General features: G+C 36.3%; 2 protein-coding genes across 3 annotated transcripts; one reads left to right on the top strand and one right to left on the bottom strand.

The window, feature by feature from the left end:
* Nucleotides 1-619: 619 nt before the first annotated feature.
* Nucleotides 620-3,075, bottom strand: LOC149741166 (uncharacterized). 2 transcript variants are annotated; one of them, XM_089892109.1, is made up of 5 exons: nucleotides 2,900-3,073; nucleotides 2,402-2,437; nucleotides 1,999-2,124; nucleotides 1,299-1,447; nucleotides 620-992 (listed from the first exon to the last, which is right to left on the bottom strand). In XM_089892109.1, the coding sequence occupies exons 1-5, from the start codon at nucleotides 2,991-2,993 to the stop codon at nucleotides 894-896; spliced, it is 504 nt and encodes a 167-aa protein (XP_089748235.1). In that variant the 5' UTR covers nucleotides 2,994-3,073; the 3' UTR covers nucleotides 620-893. The 2 variants fall into 2 exon arrangements, with proteins under 2 accessions (XP_089748235.1, XP_089748243.1); XM_089892117.1 differs by having other exon boundaries at nucleotides 846-988; nucleotides 2,900-3,075.
* Nucleotides 3,076-12,250: 9,175 nt separating this feature from the next.
* LOC149741167 (uncharacterized) lies at nucleotides 12,251-22,503 on the top strand. The gene is made up of 4 exons (XM_089875239.1): nucleotides 12,251-13,104; nucleotides 20,072-20,275; nucleotides 20,947-21,113; nucleotides 21,285-22,503. Exons 1-4 carry the CDS (start codon nucleotides 12,537-12,539, stop codon nucleotides 22,137-22,139), a joined length of 1,794 nt encoding a protein of 597 aa, XP_089731365.1. The 5' UTR covers nucleotides 12,251-12,536; the 3' UTR covers nucleotides 22,140-22,503.
* The last annotated feature ends 3,433 nt before the right edge of the window (nucleotides 22,504-25,936 follow it).

Here is a 25,936-nt window from a genome sequence, read left to right on the forward strand (position 1 = left end):
ATGGACCATGATTTCATTCACTTTATCCTCCCCATTTGGTAGTGAACAAAAAATATTTAAAGAATTCCATAACCGTATACTCATAAACTGTCTTAGTGTATTGCTGAACGCCCTAATGAAACGATCACCTAATCTTTTATTGTAATCATTTTTTACTGAGAGCATGCAACGCATACATACACCAGAGGCATAGACTTTGTTGATGATGGTACAGCATAAAATCCACCCGAAAACGTATCATGGTTTAATTTTTCGTTAATACTTTAAAAATATTTGTCTGTTACATTGTTTATTGTGAAGCAGATTTACTTTTTCTTCCTACAAGAAGGATATAAATACACTTATCCACAGACAGTAATCAGACCGAATTGTCCGCTATATAAGCGTGTCGCGGTATGTGTTTACTACATGAGCACGCGCTACTATCCTTACCAAACGCAAAGCAGAGAGAAAAAAACCCACCGGGCAGTAAATTATAAGGTGTCAAAAAAAAAACTGTTTTGCTCGTATAATATAACTTCCACATTTTTAGAGAAGTTTTCATAATTTGTCGCATTTTTAGAAAAATAAGTTTTTATAAATGTAAATTAATAAACAGAATATAATATTAACACTCGTGCAAAATATAAATCTCTTTATTATTTGTTCTACAAAATATGACAATAAAGTTTACAGTAGAAGAACCGTGGGAGAAGACGGGATACCTTAGCACATAATATTTAAATACTCGGATCATGTTTTGAACAAGTAACAATGGTTTTTGGGAGACGTTGGGGTACGGTTTTATGATTATTTGAATGTTTTTGTTTTCTATTAAATAGGAAAATAAAATTTATAAAAGTGTCCCATCTTCCCCCCACCCTACAGTGGAAATATCCAGATGCCTAATTCTTTCACAATTCCTCTTTATTATTATAGCGTGGAGACATGACTCTGCCTTTGTTGTCTTTCATTAGAAGATCAACCAATTCGTCCTCTGTCAAGTCGCCTGCCTAGAACATGAGAATAAACGTTGAGTATATTATAATATATTATGTGTTATGAAGATAATAATATTTGTTATTTGTTTTTTCGAATGGTGTTTTATACAATTACTAACGCCCTAGACTAGAGATACGGTTATATAATTTTTTAAAAAGTATTTGTTTCTTGCTAAATTGGGTGCAAGAAAAAAATAAAAACATGTCCCATCTTAGCCCAACTGTAAGCGTCCCAGAAACAAATAATAATAATAATAAAAACGATTTATAGTGATATAATTATTTATTACGTCACTTTTGCTGACGTCAGACGCTCACCTTCAATTCAATCGGTTTCTTAGCCGTAATATCAAGCTCGTCTTTCCTCAACCCGATGCATGCATAAGACCTCTCGTTGCACAACCATGATCTGAATGCAATGTCACTTGTAGTGAAGACTTTACTCTCCATTTCGTCGTCGTATTCCTCTGGAAATAATACAGGTTGTAAGGTATACACGCATTATAATGTTTTAGAAGTTCAACTGGGCATGGAAGTTTAATCCTAAGGGATGTTTTACCGCAAGTTGGCCGAGGGACAATCTTAACACAGTTTATGTGGTTTGAAGCTTTATAAGGATATAGTGTGAGTAGATGGGCAACTAAAACATATATAATAGGGTGGGAGAAGATGGGACACATTTTCAATTTATTTCCTCGTCCCGTTTGTTAGCAAAAAAGAAAATTAAATTAATTCTTTAAACCACGATCAGAATATTTAAATATTATGTGCTAAAGGTGTCCCATCTTCCCCCACAGTACTATATGTTAAATTACCCAAGATAAAACATTAACCTGACTGAAACATAATGTTTACTTGTATAGTTTTAAAACTCTGGGCTAGAAACATGCGCGCTAACCACGCGCAAGCATTTTTAATCTACGATACAAGTATACGTTAAAAACGCATTATGCTATAAATCAGTTACCTATTCAAGTTGAATACTCAATAACCACAATTATAGATCACACCAACATACCAAGTATGTGTTCGCACACTTTTCTAGCTTTGGTCATTTCTACACCTTCCAAAAGTAGATATTTCTTTGAACATACTTGGTCCAGGTTTGAAACTTTATTTCCCTCACGTTTGAAACGACCAATGCCTGCGTGAATACATATTTAAATCTTTATAAAAAATATACTGTATTCGTAATATAGTAGGTTGGGGTAAGATGGTCCATGCTTGGTTCGTCCCATTGGTAGTAAACGAAGAATATTTATAGAGTATAATAAACTATATTCCCTTACAACTATATAAGGGCGTTGTTAATTGTTATAAAGACGACCAGGAAATATGGGATATCAGGTGATAACGGGATCCATCTTACCCATAGCACTCTATAAAAAAACATACAATTTATGTTAGTTACAATAACCTACCGTCACATGTTACTTTGCAGAGTTTGCAATATTCGCCTGCAAATAATAAAAACGATTAAAGACATACAAATACAACATTTCACGTAAAATCTAATACACAAAACTACTTTTAGTTTAATCCAGATAATGATGTAGCAAATTATTTTGTATTCTGTTCTAGTGTTCTATGTGGGTGAGGTCCCGCAGCCTGGCGTGCCGGGGGTTTTTAGGATTTCGGCCAGGATTGGCCCATTACCCAATCATTTCGTGCGAATATGGGTTTGAACTTAAAAAGTGTATTTCGTTACAACCTGGACGCTTTTTCTATAAACCTTATATCAAAAGCGCTTAATTCCAGAACTGTGTATCGTAATATAACGCGTTTACAAGTGCCATCTCTCATCTGTAGTATATACAGGTGTATTCCGGGTAAAAGGTATAATAAGCAAACATCATATAATGTTCATATTAACTACTCCATATATTCACATAAAGCCCATATGCATAAACTATACTAACTTTGTTTTAATCCAAATGGTATATTAAGGTCGGCTGCCACATTGATCACCAACAACCAACAACAAACGACAAGGCCGTATTTCTTCAAGAACATTGTTATTCAATTTAATTGAAGTTTATTCAATAAAACTGTGTCCTCAAAATCTGGCCTGCTTATAAAGAAAATCAAAAGTTTTAAACATTCGATGCTGGTGAACAACCACCCCCCACGTTATCTGCTAACCCTTATAACCGCAAACCCCTGCCCCCTAACTACCAACCTTTAACACGTTTTAGCAGCCTAATCTGTAACCTGAGTATATTTAATGGTGTGTCTATTAGCCGTGACGAAACTATAACACATATAGCGCCCCACGCAATCAATTGTAAGCATATGTTACAGTACCTTGTTCTCTATAGTGTCTAATAGAGACACTGTCTATATAGGCTTACCTTCTTATAACTAGTCTACTGTACCTGTTAACCCTATGTTTAAACTTAAACAAAATAAAGCCAAACACTCTATTCAGTAAAACCTAGCTATACAATAGCGGCTTCTCTATTGCTAACTATATAGCTACACTGTCCTTTCATTGCGATGAATAAGCAAACACACACTGTTGCTATTACGTGGGCCAGCGTTATAAACAAAAGCTATTGTGACGTCACAAATTGTAACGCTACACGCGATGTACCTGTTCATTTCCGCTTGGTCGGTTATATTGTGACGTCACAACTTAAAGCGCGTAGCCGCAAAATATGGCTGTTTGAACTTTTGTGGAATATTTTAGGAAAACAAAAATATTTCTTTGAAATAAAAAACTGCTACGAAATTTAAATAGCTCCGCAGCGCCAGTAAGCGGATAGTCCCAAAATGACGGTTTACCAGTTTTAGCTGTATAACACAGCGGCTTATCCTATGCGTTTAAAATATTTTAAAAACCATTTCGAAATCAGTTAATTATTTCTTATTTTAAAGTATATTGTTACATCACTATTCATCGATGGTTTGGAGCAGAAACGTTTAATAAAACCTGCATTTACATTGATATAACCTCTTTATTACTGCTATAACAAGGTTATTTTATATTTTGAAAAAGAATGAATATGTAAAATAAACACCCTATAATATTGTAAGTAAACGATTTGTCCTCTTTTTTATCAACAATTTAATAAACAAAAACGTAAAATAAGATTTTTAGTTTTTGAAATGAGGTGAATAAATAAAACCAACACCCACGAGTAATTAATTATTTTTAATAGACCATGAACACGTTAGTAGAACATCCCATGTCCGTGCATTTCTCCTATATAACGCCACGGCCTAGGCCGTGATAACGCTGTATCTTAATTAGTAGCCTGATGAACCTCACAACACGAAAGTTCATACTTTATATGATTGATTATGAACATCATATTATGACACGAGAATTGCAACAATAAAACGCACGCGGTTCGTTTTATCTTTGCATGTGGTCAATTATGTAGCTATGACCTGTACGCCTCCCACTAAGACTAGTTTCTAATCCGTTTTAGAAAGTAAAGAAGAAAAGGTTAATTTAATACTGAAGTGTTCGAATATGAAAAATATTTTTTTCGCATTTTGGGGAAAGTAATTATATAGGTATTTTGAACGCAATGACGTTTATAACCGTTATTGAATTATATAATATTGAATTATATATTTTATGGTAGCCTATACATTTAACTTGCTTTCTATTATGACAATATGTGTATTCCTAAGCAGCAGAATTGAAATATTGTGAAACAGTAAGTGACTTAATTACTGAGTGGATCAAAATTCGCAAGATTTTTTTTTTTAATTTTGCTTACAATAGGGACCATTTAGGTTTTTACTTTAAAATACGAGGTAATAATACAGATTTAGTTATACAAGAAAATAAAAACTGTTTTTTTTTTCAACGCAGAATGTAAAAATAATCCTTTTGTATAAAAATGCATAGAAAATGTGAAACCCTATGTATTGACCCCAAATCTGCTTTTTTTAAGGAATAAAACATATAAATATCCAATAATTAACAGAAAAGCATACACCAAATGCCCGAATTGTAGTATCAATGCAACTCATCAGTAATTATACAATCAATCAGTATAGAGGTTACAGTTACCCTTGCATCTCATATTCCACGCAGCGGTAGGTTAAGAAGCAGCTCCTTATGTGGGGGGTTGATGGGACACTAATCCTTTGCACAAACTTTATAATTAGATAATGATGTTTTGGCTTTTAGCGTCTGCACCTCACTTTGGACACTCTGCTGTCGATGCTCAGACTTTTACCTAAAGAAAAAGTTGCCCATTTATTTTTGCTTTTACTAGAAGGGTAATATAACACATTGCATAATTTTCATTTATGATTTAAAATACATATTATCAGATTAATTAATAGAAAAAAGGATTTAGACGCAACGACCGTTGTTAAAAACCTAATATAGCGAAAAAGTGCAGTAAAAGTGTCAAAAAATCGTGTCTTTAAAACCTGTATATAAAGATTGTATTGCATATTTCGTTTCCTTTCATGTAATTTGATAAAAACACCTCGTGTTTGGATTATAATATAATACCCACCGTGTTAGACCTAAAGCGTTAAGTTTTAAGACCGCACTTTAATTCGAAACAATTTTAAACCTGAATTTTGCGGCTTGTTGTTAAATAAACATCTCAGGTCAACGCACGTAATCAGGAATCGGATTAATGAAGTCATTCGCGAAAGAACAAAGCCAGTTTAACGCGTAGGGCGTGTGACGAAAGGATTTAAGCAGTTTAAGTAACGGACACAAAGCGTACGGCTCTGCCAAGGAAACATCATTTGCTACATTTTGATAAATGACTTCGGCGGTGCGCTTGGTTTAGTTACAACATGGATTAGATACGAAATTAGCGCATAGTAATCGTTCTAGTCAGATTAAGCGAGTGCACCTGCACGGTAAGCCACTCTTGTTTGGATACAGTGTTCGATTAATAGCCCATCTGTTCCATGATGACTATCTAGTCAATATTTCTTCCGCGTGTCCGTTTTACCGCTTCCTGTTTTCAAGTATAGCAAGCAAATACTTTGACTTTGAAAATCGACCATGATACACCATATAGTTTAATAAAGAAGTTGTACTATTAAACTATGATACAATGTTTACGTGTACCATCTTACCCCAAAAAATGCCCCATTTTATCTCACCAGCGCAAACGTCCCACCTTGCCCCCTACCCTACTATAACATTTTTTATACTACCATAACTGCTATAACATACTGAATTTGTATTTATCGCTTCGTATGCGACAGCGAAAATCTAATTGATTAAAATAAACCAACAGAGATAATTATATAGCAACAAAGCATTGCTGCTGAACCAAAACCTAAACTGCTTTGGACATGGGAACGGAAATCAAAACATTATTTCCGTTATAAACACTATACATACGTTAAGTAGTAGTTTATACAGCAGTGTTGGAGAAGATGGGATATCTTTAGCACATAACATCTAAATTTCCTGATCGTGTTTTAAACAATTAATAACGGTCTATAGAAGTAGTAAAGATACGGTGTTATGATTTATAAATTTTCTGCGTTTACTACCAAATGGTACGGGAAAATAGAATAAAAAGGTTTTCCATCTCTCCCACCCTAATATACCTTATATTTTTGCACAGATATCCGTAAAATAGTCAAGTGAAACCGGCTTCAATAGTCTGATATCGCTGTTATAACCTGTATGTTTATTTTTTGTATATCAATTATAAATAATAGATTCAATCCACCGCAATGACGCCAAACTTATCCCTAAAGGTGCCTTGCATACGTCATCGTGGCGCTGAATGAACATTAGAATGTTTTGTTCGCGTTAATGAACATGAGTCGTATGTTAAAAATAATACAGGACAAAACGAACATAACCACACGCACTCTGCTTGTTATGTTAAAGACGGCCAAGCTATTAATAGTTTTTATCTTAAGTTTTTAAACGTACCATAACAAAAGACCTTGTCAAATTATTTGAACGTCAGAATTTTCGGTCTTTATTTTTTATATCTCACACGCGAAGTTCGCTTGCATGTAAAACTGGGGCAGACATTTTAAAAGTTGCCCTTATAATAAAGAATGCATGTTATAGACATACGGTATTTCTTTTGTGAAATTCAATATAATATAAAATAAATACATATCTCTACATAAACAACTCTCAAACTTTTAGCATAATTTTAAAGCTTCTTTTGCAGAAGCTGACAATGATATTTAGGCAAAATAGATACAGCGGGTGGGGGAAGATGGGACACCTTTTCATTCTATTTTCTTGTCCCATTTGGTAGAAAACAAAGTAAATTCAAAATAATATTGAACTGTTGACGGCTCCCATAGACCGTTGTTAATTGTTTAAAACACGGTCAGGATATTTGAATATTATGTGCTAAAGGTGTCCCATCTTCCCCCGACCTACTATAGCTCACATTATGCGTATTTCGTAGCACTTATGATCATTTGGTTTTTGATTGTCTGTATTATATAGTAAAGTTACACGCGGGCGGGTTTTAAAAGCGTATGCGATCACTGATGCGATAATCGAGCGTTTTCGTCATAAAGTTTTGGGTGAAATGAAACCCAATACGACCAGAAGATTCGCACTACCATTTTTGTCGGGTAAAATCAGATAACGGTCCCTACAAATTGCATGTAATAGCTATGACAGGATACGTACTGCCGATATTGGCTTTGTCGCTTCTTCCCTGCTGTTGGCCAGGTGCGTTTTATCAGAAAGTTTATTCTTATAACATAAAATAAAAGTAGGTAAATAGTAGGGTGGGGTAAGACAGGCCTGTTTTCAAATATAGAATATTCAAAGAATTATAAAACCGTAACCTCACGATTTTCAGAGACTGTTGTTAATTGTTTAAACCACGATCCGGGTATTTGGATATTATGTGCTAACCGTGTCCCGTCTTCCCCCACCTACGTTTATTAAGTTTTTACTGCTTAAATGTGGTGGCCATTTTAAACATACGTGGAATTAAGGAATAAAAACTTTAAAAAAATATTGCTTTGTGACAAAAATCATTAATGATTTTAAAATAGAGACAATAAATATTACAATTGCGTAAAACTTTTAAGCTTTTATCTGAACAAGATTCATTTGCACCTGGTTAGCTCGAAGGCGGGTTGTTTGGCTATAAAAGTCGACACGGTTTGTATGAAAAGCGCAACAAAAATGGATTCCAATCCGACCACTAACAGCTCATATACGTCACGAAAGTAAAAGGTTGTTATGCCGATAAGAAATCTGAAAAGGCTCCGTTTCTTGGGACTGAGTAATAACGTTGTAACGAACATGGGATTTGGTTTTTGGATTCTCAGATTACCAAAGCAGCAGATCCGCAAACGTGATGCAGAAGCGACGGTTCGTCTCGACTTGATAACAAGGCATTGAGTTTCAATTTCCGAAAGGTACAGACGCGGCTCGATGCTTTATTGCGATATAATGAGCTTTGATCGACGTAATAACACGTCATAGTAGACGGTATATCGACTAGTTTATGCAAGCAAACGGGGACCCATTGCATTAACAACGATCTGCGTTTTGTAGGTTTATTTAAACCTAGGGAGGAAGGGTAATCTGGCATTTGGCGGGCCCACAATTTGTAGGTGGGGATTGAATTTTATTAAAACGAAAAGATGTTTGAAGTGCGTAGACGGTGTAGTTGGTGGTACATAAACTGCGGGAAAGTTGACCGGATAAGAGATTACACAAGTCGCGCATGGCACTGGGAGATATAGCTCTATAATAGTATGCACTTTACCACTCTGTCAACCAATATAGTTCTCAAGTTACGATGTATAGAAATTGTATAACGTGGACAATTTACTCACGACGGAAAATTGAACTCCACCTTTTTCGATCATTTGTGCGATATGACGTCACAACAGCTAATATCTTGTAAAACAATACGAGAGCAACTTACATAAAGAAATGTCACTTTAGGGTCAACTTTTTATAGCCTACGTTAATTTTAACATGTACATCTGCTGAGATATTTTTATTTTGTTTGTCTGACTAATGAATTTGGAAATTAAACTAAAATTTTAGATTAAAACTTAAAAAAATTATAATTTTTCTATATTTGCACACGACAGCGAAAATTACACAATTTAAGTTAAATATATGCAAGAAAATCGTTATAATAAAACATTTTAAAATAAATATCGAAGAAATTTAATTTATAATTTTTCGAAAAGATTTAATTTGTATTTAACACAATAGCGAAAATGCCATTATTTATAGTAGGGTGGGGAATGTGGAACACCTTTAGCACAAAACATCCAAATATCCAGACGTCTGATCGTGTTTCAAACAATTAACAACGGTCTACGAAGTCGTGAAGATACAGTTTTATGATTGTTTGAATGTTCCTTGTTTACTATCAAATGGGACAAGAAAAATAGAATGAAAAAAATGTCCCATCTTTCCCCATCCTAATGTATGATAACTATGCAACAAGACAATCGTTATAAAATATCTTATAGCGGGAAAACCGTATTTGACCGCTAAACCTAAAAGCTGATTGTAATTTCCGAAAGTTTAAAGCCGAATATGTGGTGTTAAAATGCGGAAACATCAGAAACATTAAAACCCAATGCAACTCAGGAGTTGTCAATCTAACAACGAAATAATCCTTTATTGTTTTGAAGAGTTATAACGGGTGGTTTATACCTGTCTTTCTGGAGGATTAATGGAATATGAACAATTTATGATAAAACATCCATGTTTTGAGAGATATAGTAGGGTGGAGGACGATGGGACACCTTTCATTCGATTTTCAAGAGTCAAATAGACCGTTGTTAATTGTTTAAAACACGATTAATATATTCGGATACCGTGTGCCAAAGGTGTCCCATCTTCCTCCCCCTACTACATTTATTGAAGCTTGTAGCCAAATTTTATGTTGCAGTTTTACTGCTACACAGCTAATCGCAGCAGCGACCGATTAACAAAAGAATATCATTAACTTAACGAGCTTAAACCATCTCGCATCTTGTTTACAAACTTAGAAATATTATCTTCTGCAAATCCAGCCTTCAGTTCAACCGCAATCCATCGGATTCCACGATCAAAGACACACAAGGTAAGCTAAATGTTTGTGAGAAAACAAAACCCATTTGTTGGATCATAATCGCCCATTTATCCCGCTTAACGTAAGCTACTATACTTGTAGCTCAAACACCGATATATATATATATATATACGTGTATATATTTTAGATTTTATTTTATGTCAATCTCTTCTTTAATGATCGGAACAGAACAGTAAACACAAAACTCCAAGATCGCTTATACCTGGATAGGCTTAACGTTAATAGGATAGCATAACAGAAACGCTAATGACATTGGTTTGACGGTGTTACGAAACATAACGTTAAACAGCCGCCACGCTTTTAATCTATTTCTCCATTTGTTTTACTTGTTAGTTTAGCAGCCACGATTTTATTAGTTCCATATTTCCCTAATCGTGTTTAAAACAATTAACAACGCTACTTTTAGAGTCTTAAGGATGCTTTTATTCATTCCTGTAAAAAAATTATTTGTTTACTACCAAATGGGACGATAAAAGCGAATAACAACATGTCCCATCTTACCCCAACCTATTTTATGTTATATAACAACATAATAAACCAATAGTTTAACCATACAATAACAAATTCTACAGTACAGTGATAAAACAGAAATGCGGTATTCCATAAAAGCTAAGCAAAACACAGCAGCATGTTTGTGTACGTTACAACGTAAACAGTACGTTTGATATTTACTGAGATATTATAAACATTGTCATTTAGCGGCGCTTGAAAGAGACGACAAGTCTGCCCACGAAACAGTTTCCCTCGGCAATTTTTGGACCCGAACGCCCATAAGACTAGACTGGTATAGGCGATATTTTTAGTACACAAAGTTATATACTGTCAAGTTTTCACGTGCGCGATATGAAAATGATGTATTTGTTACAAATAAAAAACGATCCTCACGTTTAAATTTGTAGGGTGATCAAAAGTGTTTGTTTTTTTGGTAATTCTATTTGTTTTAATTTAAGAAACCACAAACAGCCCCATTTACGAGTTTGGAATCTTACAGTGAGGCATACCATGGGCCATTCATGCCAGAGTTGGCCCATTATCACATAACACATGTTAGTCCTATAATACAACCAACGCCCACACATCAGGGCATCGGATAATTTCTTTCTACGAAGAACATTCAAAGAATTATAAAACCGTATCCTCACGGCTCCCAAACACTAAATCACGATCAAGATATTGAGATATTATGTGCTAAAGGTGTCCAACCTTACCCCACAGAACTTTCCTAATAAACCTAGCACTTATATAAGGTAATTTCTTTCCACGAAATGCGGAAACAGCAGATGCATGAGAAGGTGGTTATCTCGCTACGCCCTTCGTCTGCTGTATATGAGCAAACAATAACCTTTATGTCCAAACAATGGGCCTTTAGTGATTGGAATGCGTCCGGTGTGCGATGTCCGTTCAATGGGGGGACAATTCGAAAAGAAACATTTAAATCAGCGTGTCCGTTTGTTTCCTTGTTAATAGAACTTAATTGCAGGGTGTCTGTTGCTATGATGACAAGATAAGATGGCGGGCGCTTCTCATCTGGCTTGTTTGGCAACAATTGATCGACAGCCAAATCGCATTATGAGTCATAATTAAAATTCGAATGCGGGTGGTGAATTCGAACAAAAACGTCGCGCTAACTCGACAGCACTATTGCGTCATAAAGAGTCGTAAAGGCGCGCGCTTAAACGAGTAATTACGGAAAAATTATGACATCGTTTAAATTTCCTACAACTGTTTACGTCGTAAGCGTCTCATTCATTGTGGGCGTTTAACAAAGTAAAGACCGAAAGGTGACTATTATCCAGTAAAACCCAGCCCAGTGAAAATCATCAGGGCAACTAAGTATCACTGCAGTTATTATAGCAGTATATATCATGGACCGTTTCAAATATTCAGTGGATGTTCAAACTGTTAAAAGTATGGCGTGAACATAAAGAATACGTGGTACAGCGTAAATAGGTGTATGTACAAATTTAAAAAAAAAAACTTTAAAAAATGAACAAAATTTTAAAAATTAACAAAAAAATAAAACAGTAAAAAATAAAATGGTAAAAAAATAAAATAGTTATCTTTTTTTTCTGTTAAAAAATCCAAACCAATTTTAAAACGAATGCAGATAAAAATGGACTAATTGTTTTTAATTAAAATGACAAAACAGAAATAAGATTTTCATTATTTCGTTTTTGTTGTGTGATTATAAAAAAAACTTAAAAAAGTTGTTTGTTTAGATTTTCTATCGCTGGGAATTGTAACAATGCGTGTTTATTACAGTTAAGTGCGACATACAAGCGAACGACGCCCTAACTTTCGAACCACTTATGTTGGCTGTATGCTGAAGACCAAGCTGTATGCGAAGGACACACGCGAGTTATAAAACACGTGTAAAGAGACAGGGCACCTGAGAGGTGGCGCGCGAAAAACGCTGCAGTTTTTCGCGACGCGAAGACTGTGTTTGCGCCCATGGTCGAGTACCTGGACGAGACGATGGAACATCATAACATAAATCGACTTGAAGCGAGTGGTCGCACGTATGGATAGTAGTAACAGTGAAGACCAAACGACCATGGGTCAGATATCTAAGAATATGCAAGTTCCCAGCCATGTAAACAGCAAAGATAAGCAATGGCAAAGCAAGATTTTCTCGCCGGCGAGGGAAATAAGTCTTCAGAACGAGCAGAAGACGTCGCAGAGCAAATTCCACCCCTATGTTAGACCACAGACGTCGAACTCTGAAAACTTCCGCCATTTAATCCCGTATTTTCCGCCGAGCATTTTGTCCGGGTCCTGCCCATCTGCGTGGGGACGAAACGACCAAATACCAGAAGATAAACGACGCCTTAACAACCAAATACCTTCGGACCATACACCCATACCCGGTGATCAAAACTCCAGGTCAAATCTAGACCAAAAAAAGTTGGAAAAGCAAAAAGAAGTGAACGAGACCGAAGCCAGAAAAGTTGAGAACTTTGAATTTCTTCAGCAGCAGCGATTCGGAGCAAAACACAAAATGGCGCATGTTGGCAATGCTACGATGAACGGAGAAGACAATATGAATACGAAACCTACTACAACATTAGGATTGGACAATCCAATACACAGTAAGTCTTATGGATGAATGTATATTGTAGTAGGTTGAGGTATGGTGATGGTTTATGTTTTCATAATAGTAGATTAAGTTGAGTAGCCATATTGGAATTATCTTTTATCGTCTCATTTAGTAGTAAACAAAGAATTATAAACACGTATCCTTGTGTAAAACTTAAAACGGGGCATTGTTAGAACCGTTAAAAACACAATTAGGAAATATGGGATATTATTTGTTCCATCTTACCCCACCATTCGTGACGTTTATATAAGCAGATATAGACCATTTATGTATATAAGTCCTACCACACTATTACTTATTAAATTGTGTATATTGGCACATCGATATTAAGTATAGGCCGGCGCATATTTAAATAATAAGCATAGCTATTTTTATTAAACCAACTATTTATAGATTTGCATTTTTAAAACAGTCCGAATCAATATAACCGCAGTTGGCAAAACACGATTTAAGACCAACGCGGTTTAAGGCAGAAAATACGACAATAGTGGCCTACTGTGCGGAAAGGTGGGACACCTTCAGCACATATAATATTTAAATATCCTGATTGCGTATTAACAATTAACAACGGTCTATAGGATACAGTTTATAATTCTTTGAATGTTTTTGTTTACTACCAAATGGGACGAGAAAATAAAATGAAAAGGTGTCCCATCTTCCCCCACCCTCCAACTATTGTAAATTTGAATTACCGAAGCGGCGCTTATCGATTCAAGATATTAAATCGAATTAAAGAATATTCTTACACCCCTACATTAACACCAACTTTAGAAGTTAAACAGTTTAACCCCTAACTACCAGAGTCCTATTATTACGCCCTGGGAAAAGATTCACTTATATACCAACTGTAATAGAGCAATATACGCGGGATATAGGATTACAAACCGGTCTATATAGATGTGTTTCATCCATGCGATATCATAATACGGTTGTAGGAGTCAGTGTCACAATTATGTAAAGGTACCTAAACGCGACCTAAGGCCTTGTAAATTTTAGTCACGTTTTTACGCACAAGCGTGATCTGAATTTCAGTTTCAGACATTCAGCAAACATTAAAACATGCCAATTAAAACGACAAATCTGCCGAAATTCAGCCGCAGACCGAAATGTTCAAAGCAACAAATGTTTAGATGGTGTTATTAGCGTTTTGTTCGTTCATTAACGCCTATCGTGACGTCATAATGGATCGCAGGCGGCCTTCGTAATTCGCGCTTCGTGTCTTCGCGAAAGTTGACTTTGACACGCAATGCAATTTCGTAGCAAGATGCGATGACGCAAACGACCAATTTCGGACGACTTTTTCTTTAAAGTAACAGGTGTATTAAGATTAACCGCAGTTTAAAGCAATGAATCAGAAGATATTTAATGTAAAAATAGTTTCAATGCGTAATATCTAAGAAAAGTGAAGTACCTTTCAATTAGAATAAAGACAACATTTAAAACCGTATTCCATTTTACGTGGGTGAGGTCATCCTGCAGCGTGACACGTCATATATCTGACCTGAAACTTAGGCCAGTAATTGGTCCATTGCCACAACACTCGTACGCCTAAACATCGCAGAATATATACACTTGACAAAATATTAAATTTAATAAAATCCTGAATACTTTGGTTCATTTAAGGAGCTTTAGTAGAGCGGGGTAATATGGGACACCTTTAGGACATAATATCCAAATATCCTGATCGTGTTTTAAACAATTAACAACGGTGTATGGGAGTCGTTTATAGATTATGGTTTTATAATTTTTTAAATGTTCTTTGTTTATTACCAAATAGGACGAGAAATAGAATAAAATATCTCCCATCTTCCAACACCATACTATATATAAGCCATAGCCTCTATCTATTTATCTTTAACTAACGAAATATATCGCGGGAAGATAAAATGGCGTCGCTAACGATAAAGGTATAGCGACCTATTACCCCGCGTATATACAGTTGCTGATACAACACAGCACCGTTACAAAGGTTGCACGCTTTATAATGCGTAGACAATAGTTTCAGCACAGTATTATTTACCAACAAAGTTACATACGTGAATATAATCGACGCCTAAACGTTAAAAAATATTTATCCACAAAGTAACATACGTGGTAACTCAAAATCGGGCACGAAGTGTATGAAACAGAACACCGTGCTATAACGATTTTCGTTGCCCTGCCACGCGAGAATAAAACAAGTACATTCATTTAATGAATGCGGTAATATTCAAATATGCATCGGTTTGGCTAAGTCTGCTTTGAACTAAAAGTATATTTCACCATCACCGTCACGAACTATTGACGTAGAATGCTAATTACTCTAAATATACAACGAGCTAATTCCTAAAGGTATTCGCTTTATAAACAAGGGGTTGTATTCATGCAGTCTTCATTCGGTCGATTGAACTAAATTTTAAAAGGATGTATAGTAGGGTGGGGTAAGACGGGATACTGCTATAGCACATAATATCCAAATATCCTGGTCGTGTTTTAATCAATTAACTATTAAGACCATGAGTTGACTGTAGGTATATACGCAAAAAAAAGCTGCAAAATTAATTGTATATTAAAAATAGTTCATAAGGAATAAAAATAGATTAGTTTAAAACAGTTCGATCGATTTTTATTTTAAGATTTGCTACGATTAAAAATAAATCAATTTGTTCCCCACTAAGAATAATGGTTTGAATACCTATACAGGAAATACAATTGATTGTTTTAAAAATAGAAAACCATGCAAGCTGATGAAAACATTATTATAGGCAGGTGTTCGTGAATTGGTCTTGTCAATATATTTTTCACAATGAAGCAGATTTTAATTGATTCTCTGTGTGCCATGCCAATTTATACAGCGTTTTTTAACAGAAGCCTAAACAAAAATAGAAAAAGGCAGGTCGCCAATTAAGAATGTTTTCCCGAATCTAAATACTTTTTTTTCTACATATGTGAACATCGTTATTATTTCCAAGTTTAAAAGTGTAAAAAACTATCACCTACAAAGTTACATACGTACTGGTGACCCGTAAGCTTGCGCGAGGGGCATATTGAACAAAACACCCGTGTTATAACGACTGTCGTTTTCGGCCACGCGAAGATAAAGCAAGTTATATTCACATTTATTCATGCCGAGAAAAATATAAATGCCACCTATTGCAGTTACCGGTTCTTCTGTAACCGCGTACATCATTTATTGCGCGCCAACTCTGCGAAAATATAAACTCTTTAATTGGATAGTATGTAAATGGGGTAAGATGGCACAGCATTATCTTTTAACGTCCCATTTGGTAGGAAACAAAGAATACAAAAATATATGACCGTACCCTCACGACTCTAAAAAAAAAGTGTTAATAGTCCAAACATGATCAGAGAATAAGTTAGATGCTACCGGTTTCCCATCTTACCCCACAGTACTATATAGTAGAGTAGGGGAAGATGGGACACCTTTTTATTCTATTTTGTCATTCCATTTGGTAGTAAACAAAAAATACTCAAAGAATTATAAAACGTATCTTCACGACTTCCATAGACTTTTTAATTGTTTAAAACACGATTCGAATATTTGGATATTATGTGCTAAAGGTGTCCAGTCTTCCTCCATGGTACTATATATTCCACGGTGGGTGACGGCTATAAAATTTGTCATTTTATTACCACGCTTCAAACTAAGACGTCAAAAATCACTAATTTTCCGCCAATCCATGCGTATCGTTATGACTGATGTATCTTGATAAGCGTAAACAGCTTGGGCGGATCGCTACATTTTGATCGAATGTTACTGGCCGGCTTGTACAGGTGCAGCCCTTTGAGCGGATATTTGCCAACGTTAAAAACTGCGGCCGAGAAATAATGAGTTGGTTATAAAACCGGATAATACTGGTTTTAACCGGTTTAGGCAAATGTTTTCGGAAAATTGAAAATGATTTTTTAATACGGTAAATATTCGTTTTTCTATGAATAAGTGAATGACTGTAATTTATTTAACCACGCATGCCGGGACAACAGCAATCGCTATAACACGGGTGTTCTGTTTAAAACACTTCATGTCCGCTTAAAAGTAACCACGTATGTAGCTTTGTGGTTGATTATTATTTTTCTCTTTTAAAATCAATTTCTCATCACCGAGAAAAAACCTTGACGGAATGAATTATTTTGACCATTGAGGACATATGGTAGGGCAAGGCTACGCGGGAGTCCAAATTTCGAATGATAAACATTTATAATCGTCCATAAATCAATTGGAAATCCGCTTCAAAATTTGCGTGAAATCGCCTTTTCTGGCCAGGTGCAGAGCTAACCACCCACCCGCCTTTATACGCAGCAATCGTATTTATGACATAACAAACGTAATTTATGCCTCTTCTCATGCGGCTTTTAGAGACATGAAGGATATTAGTTCTCGTGATTAACGAGAAACTTTAAGGATTATCTCATGAACCAGTACCTTGTGGTAAACAAGCATCGATGTAACGTAGCCAACGTAGCGGGCAGACCAGTTGTAAATCATAGCGGTGACACCAAAAGCGACAACTAAGCTATATCAACACACTGTGGTTCTTGTTGCGAAAAAAATGCGCTCAAAGTCGTTACAACTCAATTATCAAGATACATTTTGTAAAATGTGACATTTTTGGCAAAAATATTTCTACGAAGCCATAGAGCTATAACAGTGTTCATCAGCTACAAATAATACAGATTTGATACATTATATACGTAAACAAAACAAGTAGCTTTTATATACTACCGGGACACGGAGCTAGTTAAACAGTTTTGCCCAATGCGCGCATTTAAATCAAGACAAGCATTTAGTTATAATATATATGTGGAAAGATAGTCTATGTTTTCGTTCTCTTTTGTCGCCCCATTTAGTAGTAAACAAAAATTATTTACTAAAATACGCAAGCGCATTTATACGATTATGAAACAACTTCGCTAGGTGTTAAAAACACGATCAGGAAATATGGGATATTATTCTAAAGCTGTCTATCTCACCCCAGCGTTAAAATGGAGAATGAAATGTAAAGGATTTGTTACTTTATAATGACCAGTATTTTGACCTTGACAACCCTGTGGTCTTCACTGGACCAACGTTAGTTTAACCCCAACCACCAACCCAGTAATATATCTCTGTACCCGCGGTGGTCCAGTTAACCCATAGCAAACCCCTCACCCTTTCAAGTTGTTCGGTGTTTATAGAGTCAACAAAATGGACGGCGTGTCTCCACTGCGGTCAGTGCTCGCAAGCGAATAAGGACACTTAGTTGCTTTTCGTGTTTTCTTTGTAATTTAAACGCGGAAATTAGGTTTTGTAGCGATGGGCGCTTTTGCATGTAATATGTTCAGAATTAATTTTCCGTTTTTAAACGACTAAAAATCATAAAAATATCTTTGTCCAAATTATACGATTAAAAATGTCGAAAACATTTTGCGTCACAAATAAGTCCGAGGAACCTCTAATCTACTTCGACGAGAATGGTCTATCCTGGTCCACAATTTGTAACGAATTTACAGTGAGCGGGCGACCGCAAAAATTCGCTGTACACGAACGTACGACGATGAAAGCGATGTGCGCTTAATTATATTTGTAAACGCTGGTGGATTAGCCGAAACGGAATAATAAATGGATCAAAGAAAACTCAGTCCTCCGGCGAACAGGCTGTTCTTGTGCATTGAAAATAAGTGTTTTCGCCAAGCAGAAGCGACGTGGACGTAATTGGTCAAAGATTCGTTTAATTATCGCACCTTTCGTGTGGCGAATGTACTTTGATTCGTATCAAGTTGTAAAGGCCATCGCCCGGAGGTGTACAATTCCATTAAAGTGTTTTCATGCAAATGTAATTGCTGTCGTCTGTTTGCGCATATTTCAACTCGGTGAAAAATACGAAGATTTCAAATGCGACGTAATGATATAATTGATGCTTTGTCCCGATGCTTTGTCATAATGTTACAGCTTATTTCCACAATCACCCACGCGAGCTATAAGCCTGTGTTGAAATAATCGGAAAATGATTCATTGGATTTATTTCCAAGCTACTTGGATTACAACTTCAACTAAATATAATGCGCAGCAGGTGATTATTTACTCCTGCGCACTCGAAATAAAACCCAAAAAATTCCCAGCGAAAAATCACCGAATCGATGTTGTTTAAACTATATTGTATATAACTATCTATTAAACGGTCTTGGCGGTAATTTATGTCGATGAGTTGCCAGACAATCATCTTGAAATAAAGTTGTAGTAATCAAGCGAAATATTTAATTAGGGGTTTATGTATAACATGATTGACAGTCACTAAAGAGCTGTCTGAAAATCTCGACAAATTCAAGCACTTTCTGTACAGTGTCTCATATACGCAGTGGGCGGTGTTTGTGTAAAACTAAAGTGAAATTAATCCCTGGTCAAAACGCAACGACGCGTGTAGATCAAATAGCCCCAGACAAACCAAGGCGCCGAAATAGTTGGGCAAAATGACCATAAATATTTGATTTGGGCGCAACAGTTACTAAAGGCAACAAATGGCTGTAACACCAATACGGCAAGTTTAACCTATAACATTTTAGCGCTGTATGTGTTAGGGGATATTAGTAAAAATATATAACAATATATGCCCCGTTAAAGCAGGCTCTTTTATTAGTATTAATCTAACGCATTATGTACCGCTGTTATTTGTCATGAATTATATTCAAATGATATAACACATCACGCATCCCAGGCAGACTCATTACCATTACGGCTTTCAACATTAATCTAATGCATAAAGTGAGACAAATAAGTTTACTCTGGCTTAAATTCGAGGCCCCCTGACCTGCTGAGCTGTACACTAACTTTCGGTGTATAATGGGCCAATCCTGACCGATATCCTATAAGGAACCTGGCGTGCCACGCTGTGGGATCTTATACCCACATAGCATAGAACTTAACTTATATAGAATATAAACATAAATGCCAACCGGATGATTCATTTCAATTTTTCCTTTAGATTCAAATCAGCATGATGAGGAAAACGTGCACGTAGTGACTTCGAAGATGTCGTTTCCCTCACAAGGTGTCGCACAAGAAACAAACGACGTTCATGATGAAATTCTTGATGTGGTCGGTGCGTCACAATCGAGCTTGTCGCCTTGTGTGACGTCACCAGCTACGTCACACGATGACGTCACGAAGCAGCTTCTGTGTGAAAGAGGTGAATGAAGTTTTGAATTATAGTTGCTACGAATTGTTAAATTCAAAATTGAAATTAAAATACAATGAAAGATACTGCGTTATCACCGTACGTAAGGCTTACTCATTTCATATTATAATGAATGTAATTAAAATGGCTGCCATTAGATGTGCGTTGTTGAAACCACTGCTTTAGGCACCCCAAGACTGCTTCTGTGTGCAAAACATATGTATATATATGGTACTTTATATAAATCTAATTTTTTTATCCTCGCATGGCCGAAAAACGACAGTTGTTATAACACGTTTTTTCTGTTCTAAACATCGTGCCCGCTTAATAGTTACTACGCATGTAATTTTGGGGTGAACTTGGTGGCAAATTTAATTTATAATAATAAAAATCACCTTAGAGCGTTTTGTTGGGATGCTATACGGTTTACGTTTTTGCATGTCGGTAAAGGCCTTTATGTATATCTTGACAGCGAATATAAGTAAAATAAAGCGCATATTAATTTTCAGAGTATGATTTTACTTTTAAACGCCTTAACGAAGAAGAATGTATGCTATTTTTAAGTAAGGGGTGTTTGCTCTAAAATTTAGCAATTTAATAATCAAAATTTCCTACAATTGCTTGTGTTGTTTTATCCTTATTCTGTTTTGTACAAAAACTAGACGACATTTTTTTGCCATTAGAATCTTCTCGAGTTTACTCCCCACAAAACGAGATCAAGAAACGACCTAGAACAGCCTTCACTCCCGAACAAATAAAACGACTCGAAGCTGAGTTTCATAGAAATAAGTATCTCTCAGTTGGAAAACGAATGGAATTGTCAAAAGCGCTAAAACTGACAGAAACGCAGGTAATTATACGCAATTTTAACAAGTTTTGTTGCTAATTTCTTTATTATTTAACCTAAACTTGGCGGGCTCTAACGTTCCCACCGAAAAGCGCTCATTTTGTATTAAAATAAATATAACCATCGTTCTTACCAAGCTATTCAAAACCTTGATCTGAAATTTAACTTTTACAGATAAAAATATGGTTTCAAAACCGACGTACAAAATGGAAGCGTGAATATCTAAGCGAGTGGGAGGTATGGGCTCATCAGAATTATTACGCCATGCACGGCTTGTACGGCGCAGCTGCTTTTGGCGGGAAGCCAAGCCCTAGTTTCCCGCAGCAAGCCGTTAGAAACCCGGCCTTCGTGGGACCACCGAACCCTATGTTACCGCAGTTTGCAAAGCCAGGTTTCGTACCTACCCCAATGACCAACGCTGGCCTAGCGTCGCAGCATTACTCTATGTTGCGTAACCACCTAACGAACGAGAACGCCTTACTCGACAAAGCAGGGGAGTACCAGAAGCAATTGGAACAGCACCCAATGAACTTCCCAAGGCTCTTCCCACCGAATCCTCACCTCCCTGGCTTTCCACCCACTTATAACCCAGTGCTCCCACCAATAACGTACTACATGCCACAACAAGCGACCAATGAGTCAGTATCGCCACGAGACAACAGCCCTCTATCCTCAGACCGCTCCCCTAACCCTACTCCACCACCTTCCGAAAGCCCGCCATCTAACGACACGAATCAACGAAACTTCCAGAAATCCCCGGACCTTCACTCAGGTTTCCAACTTCCTACCTTACACCGACCAAGGGTCGCCTTACCAGGGACGTTCCCACCCACCCACCATGGATTCCTCCCCAACCTTATAGCAGGAGGGGCCCTCCTCCGCCCTTACTCCCTCCCCCCATCTTTTTCGAGCTCCCTCCCGATTCTGGGAGTTTCACGCCCCCCAGGTCACATGACAGCGCCGTCTCCTATTGGTCAGTTAACCGTTCCTCCCCGCGTACCCGTGTCGCCCACTACCTTACGACGTTAAACGTCTTCCTAGTAATTTCAAACATTATTTTTAAAGTACTCGTTTTTTATTCTTTCTTCCCGCTTAAATACTGTGTTATTAGCAGTCATGAGTTTAGTTTGAAATTCTCCCGAAATTCGCTTTTCTATCACCGCCTGCCATCTGTTGTTTTAAATCATTTTTAGCGTTTTCGGCAGCAGCCTGTACTAGCATTCGTGCCGGACCACCAAAGTATCGTAATTATCAAATTAAGCCGCTTCCCACTTTTAGGTATTTATTTATATTCTGTCGCTATCCGTCTTGCTTATACGATGCGGTTGTATATAATCAATGGCCCGGCCCAAGTGTCTGCTGGCGCGGACCTAATAAAATACGAGGCACCTTGCCAACATTGTTTGACCTATGGTCACCGTTTCGTGTGCAACTACTTGGTTACTTAAGCGAAGTTAATTATGGGCTATTGACAGTCACTAGAACGAGTCCGCAGCCAAGTTGAGGCATTACAATTAAAATATTCGCCGTGTTTTTAATAGCCAATAATTTCAGATATGTCGCAGTAACCCGTAGCCTAGAATTTCTACGAAGACAAAGCACTAAAAGTGACAAACAGCATACAGAAGCGAAGTCAAAAATAATTGTTGTTTGATGTACTGCTTTTGTAAACAATTGTGACGAATTTTATATATATATATTAGCAGAATAGGGGGAGATAGGACACCTTTAGCACATAATATCCAAATATCCTGATCGTATTTTAAACAATTAACATCAGTCTGTGGGAGTCGTGAGGATACAGTTTTATATTTTTTTTGAATTTTCGTTGTTTACTTTCAAATGGGACGAGAAAATAGAGTTAAAAGGTACCCCATCTTCTCCCGCCCTGCTATATATACGTTTTATAATCGTGACGAATTTTATATAACTATTAACAACATACAAAATTTACACCCCTTTATGGTTAGTTCGTTTGTTTTTTCATTTTTGGTAAATAAGAGTAAAATATATATAAGAAACGTTTATCTCAATAAGCTATATATGATAATTCAGCAATATTCAAATCTTGGATATTTTCCCCCAGGTGTTTATTTGATTCCTTCATAAACCAGGGCTGCCTTTAATTTTGAGTCACGTAATTCTGAAATTGGATTTCAGGCCCTTGGTTTCTCAAAGGTCTTGTGTTACGCTATAGTCGGTTATAATGACTCAAGCCCGAATTTAGAGATCGCGTATCGCCTTGTAAATGGGGCCATTACATCGGCTATTTTGACCGCCTTATTCTCAAGGCTCGGCGACGAAAATTAAGCGAGTTGAAACGACGATATCTTGGGTAAGATCGCATCTGTAAGGCACTTTATACTCAGCCTCGCAATTTGTAGCAACGATCTGCCCGAAGATTTACATCGGTTAAAAGCAATTGAACGCTACAGTCATAGGCAAGCACGCATTGCTCCGTAAACCCCTTATTTCATATTATAGTATTGGTTTTCCACTGATTGAAACCGATTTGCTGTTGTCACCTGGGTGACAGCATATTATGGGCTTGTTAGAACTCAAAGTATTAACAGCGTTCGAAAAAGTTCTAAACACCAAAGTTTTTTTTATATATTTAATAGGAAAGATATATAAATAAAAGATATATATAAACATAAATAGATATATAAATTATATATATATAATAGGGTTGTGGGAAAAGATAGAACACCTTTAGCACATATTGTTCAAATCCTGATCGTGTTTTAAACAATTAACAATGGGAAGTCGTAAAAATATAGTTTTACAATTCTTGGAATGTTCTTTGTTCACTACCAAATACGACGCGAAAATAGAATGAAATGGCATCCCGTCTCCCCCCACCTTACTATGCCTTATTTAATTTCTGACACACCGACCCTCAATACCAAAACCGCCATAAAAATCGGCATCAAAGCGCAGATTCTTGACATTTAAAGAAACTCTTTGCAGTTTTGCTACAGCAGCAATTACGTGGCTAGCTTAAATAATTAGTTGTTTACTGCCGTAAGATTATCGCGCTGTTAAATACAGAGAACGCTCGTTACGAATTAGCCTCCAGCCGACGTGTAAGGTTACCAAGTCGACTTCAATTTAATGGACTTTCGAAACGATTTTATAAGTTCGTTCAAATATCCAGTACCAGATGCTGGGCAACAAAATCCCCCACAGCTGGCCATTGACCGCAAGTTTAAATTAGAGTCTTCAATTAGAAGTCAAATATACACCGCCCGCCTATTTATAGCAGTATCCATCGCACGAAACGTTCCATTTTCTCTCATTTTACGCCTAACTGCGTTTCCTGAACAAAAATTAGTCGTTTATTCCAGAAATCGTAATAGCTAGCTATATTATTATCTTGACTGTCACCTAGCGGACGTAAATATAATCTTCATCGGGTTTAAAAGATTTTAAAAGCTCTCTAATGTCATCTAGCAGATGTGGAAATAAACTCTTTATCAATGAAGTATTTATATATATAGACTGCACAATGACTGCCTGACACCTTATGGGCCAAAATAAAAATCTTAACGGAATTCTGATGAATACCAAACATTGCTCTCTGCTATCGTCTAGCGGACATCAAAATAGACGATGTTTTAAGCACTGAAGTAAATGACCAATTGATTACAACATTACATTAATACCACTCCACAGTAAAATATACAGATAAAACAAAACGACACATTGTGCCAAAACCTTCACATGTATCCTTATCGTATGGGTTTCAATATACTAAAGTTTGGTACACTGTGGGGCAAAATGAACTCAGTATAGTTGAGTAACTAACCCAAATCTAACAAATGTATGCGTGTATTGGTATTATGTTAGATATACTTACGAATTACTTATCTCCTAAAAGTTCTTTATTTTACTGTTTTCTTTTTCCATAGTAACACATATATAAGGAGTAGATACTATCAATTCGTAGTAACTTTGCTCAAATTTTCAAAGTAGTACCTCGTGGTAAGATGGTCTCATTTATTCCCACATTTGGTAGTAATCAAACAATACTTACAGAATTGTATAACAGTATCTTTACAACTCTAAAAGAGCGTTGTTAATGGTTAAAAACACGATTAGAAAACATAGAATATTATGTGCTAACATAATCTTACCACACAGTAATATATATATACACTCTGTCTTCTCGCTGTTTAAGCAGTATAATAGAAACATCACAATAGACTGCCCTGCTACTAACTGAAACACACGCTTCGCTCTTGTGTTGTAAAAGCGGGAATGTAATAATTGCGACGAGGAACGAAGATGGCGCTTGTAGGAATGTAGAAACTACAACTCGCTTCAGGTAACTTTGATAATAAACTAACAGTTTTGGGGTTGTATTAGAAATACGAAACTTTTAAAATATATTTTTCTCGCATGTTCTGGTCATACTTGGTACAATAAACTTTAATACGCGTATATATATGTATGGCTTCATATACCACCACCAGCTGCATCACAAATCTGCGTTTTACCTCGCTCATTGCGCTGGCATCACCTCGTTGAGTATTCTGTATGTTAGTATGGTTACACGAGATTGAGTTACATACTGTACATTATGCTTCTTTCGTACACTATACCCATATATTTCGTATTTTCGTTAAGCATCAACACACATGCTGTTATACTATTACACGCTTCGTATTTTCGTTAAGTATCCATACATACATTATATATACACTTTATACATAAGTTAGATACGCATATACATCACACGTTAACCTTAACATAAACGACCATACACACAAAAGAAATCGCTTTTGCCGCCATACATACACTCGGAATAAAAGTTACGTATTCAT

Source organism: Ciona robusta, chromosome 1, assembly GCF_009617815.1.
Source record: "Ciona robusta chromosome 1, ASM961781v2".
NCBI lineage: Eukaryota > Metazoa > Chordata > Ascidiacea > Phlebobranchia > Cionidae > Ciona > Ciona robusta.

What these genes read in the sequence shown, in the direction of transcription:
- LOC149741166 (XM_089892109.1), bottom strand. Translation starts at nt 2,993, where the DNA reads ATGTTCTTGAAGAAATACGGCCTTGTCGTTTGTTGTTGGTTGTTGGTG. An exon ending in CTGCAAAGTAACATGTGACG is followed by an intron (nt 2,125 to 2,401) that starts GTAGGTTATTGT and finishes GTATTCACGCAG; the next exon opens with GCATTGGTCGTTTCAAACGT. An exon ending in AGTGTGCGAACACATACTTG is followed by an intron (nt 1,448 to 1,998) that starts GTATGTTGGTGT and finishes TATTATTTCCAG; the next exon opens with AGGAATACGACGACGAAATG.
- LOC149741167 (XM_089875239.1), top strand. Translation starts at nt 12,537, where the DNA reads ATGGATAGTAGTAACAGTGAAGACCAAACGACCATGGGTCAGATATCT. An exon ending in ATTGGACAATCCAATACACA is followed by an intron (nt 13,105 to 20,071) that starts GTAAGTCTTATG and finishes TTTTTCCTTTAG; the next exon opens with ATTCAAATCAGCATGATGAG. An exon ending in GCAGCTTCTGTGTGAAAGAG is followed by an intron (nt 20,276 to 20,946) that starts GTGAATGAAGTT and finishes TTTTGCCATTAG; the next exon opens with AATCTTCTCGAGTTTACTCC.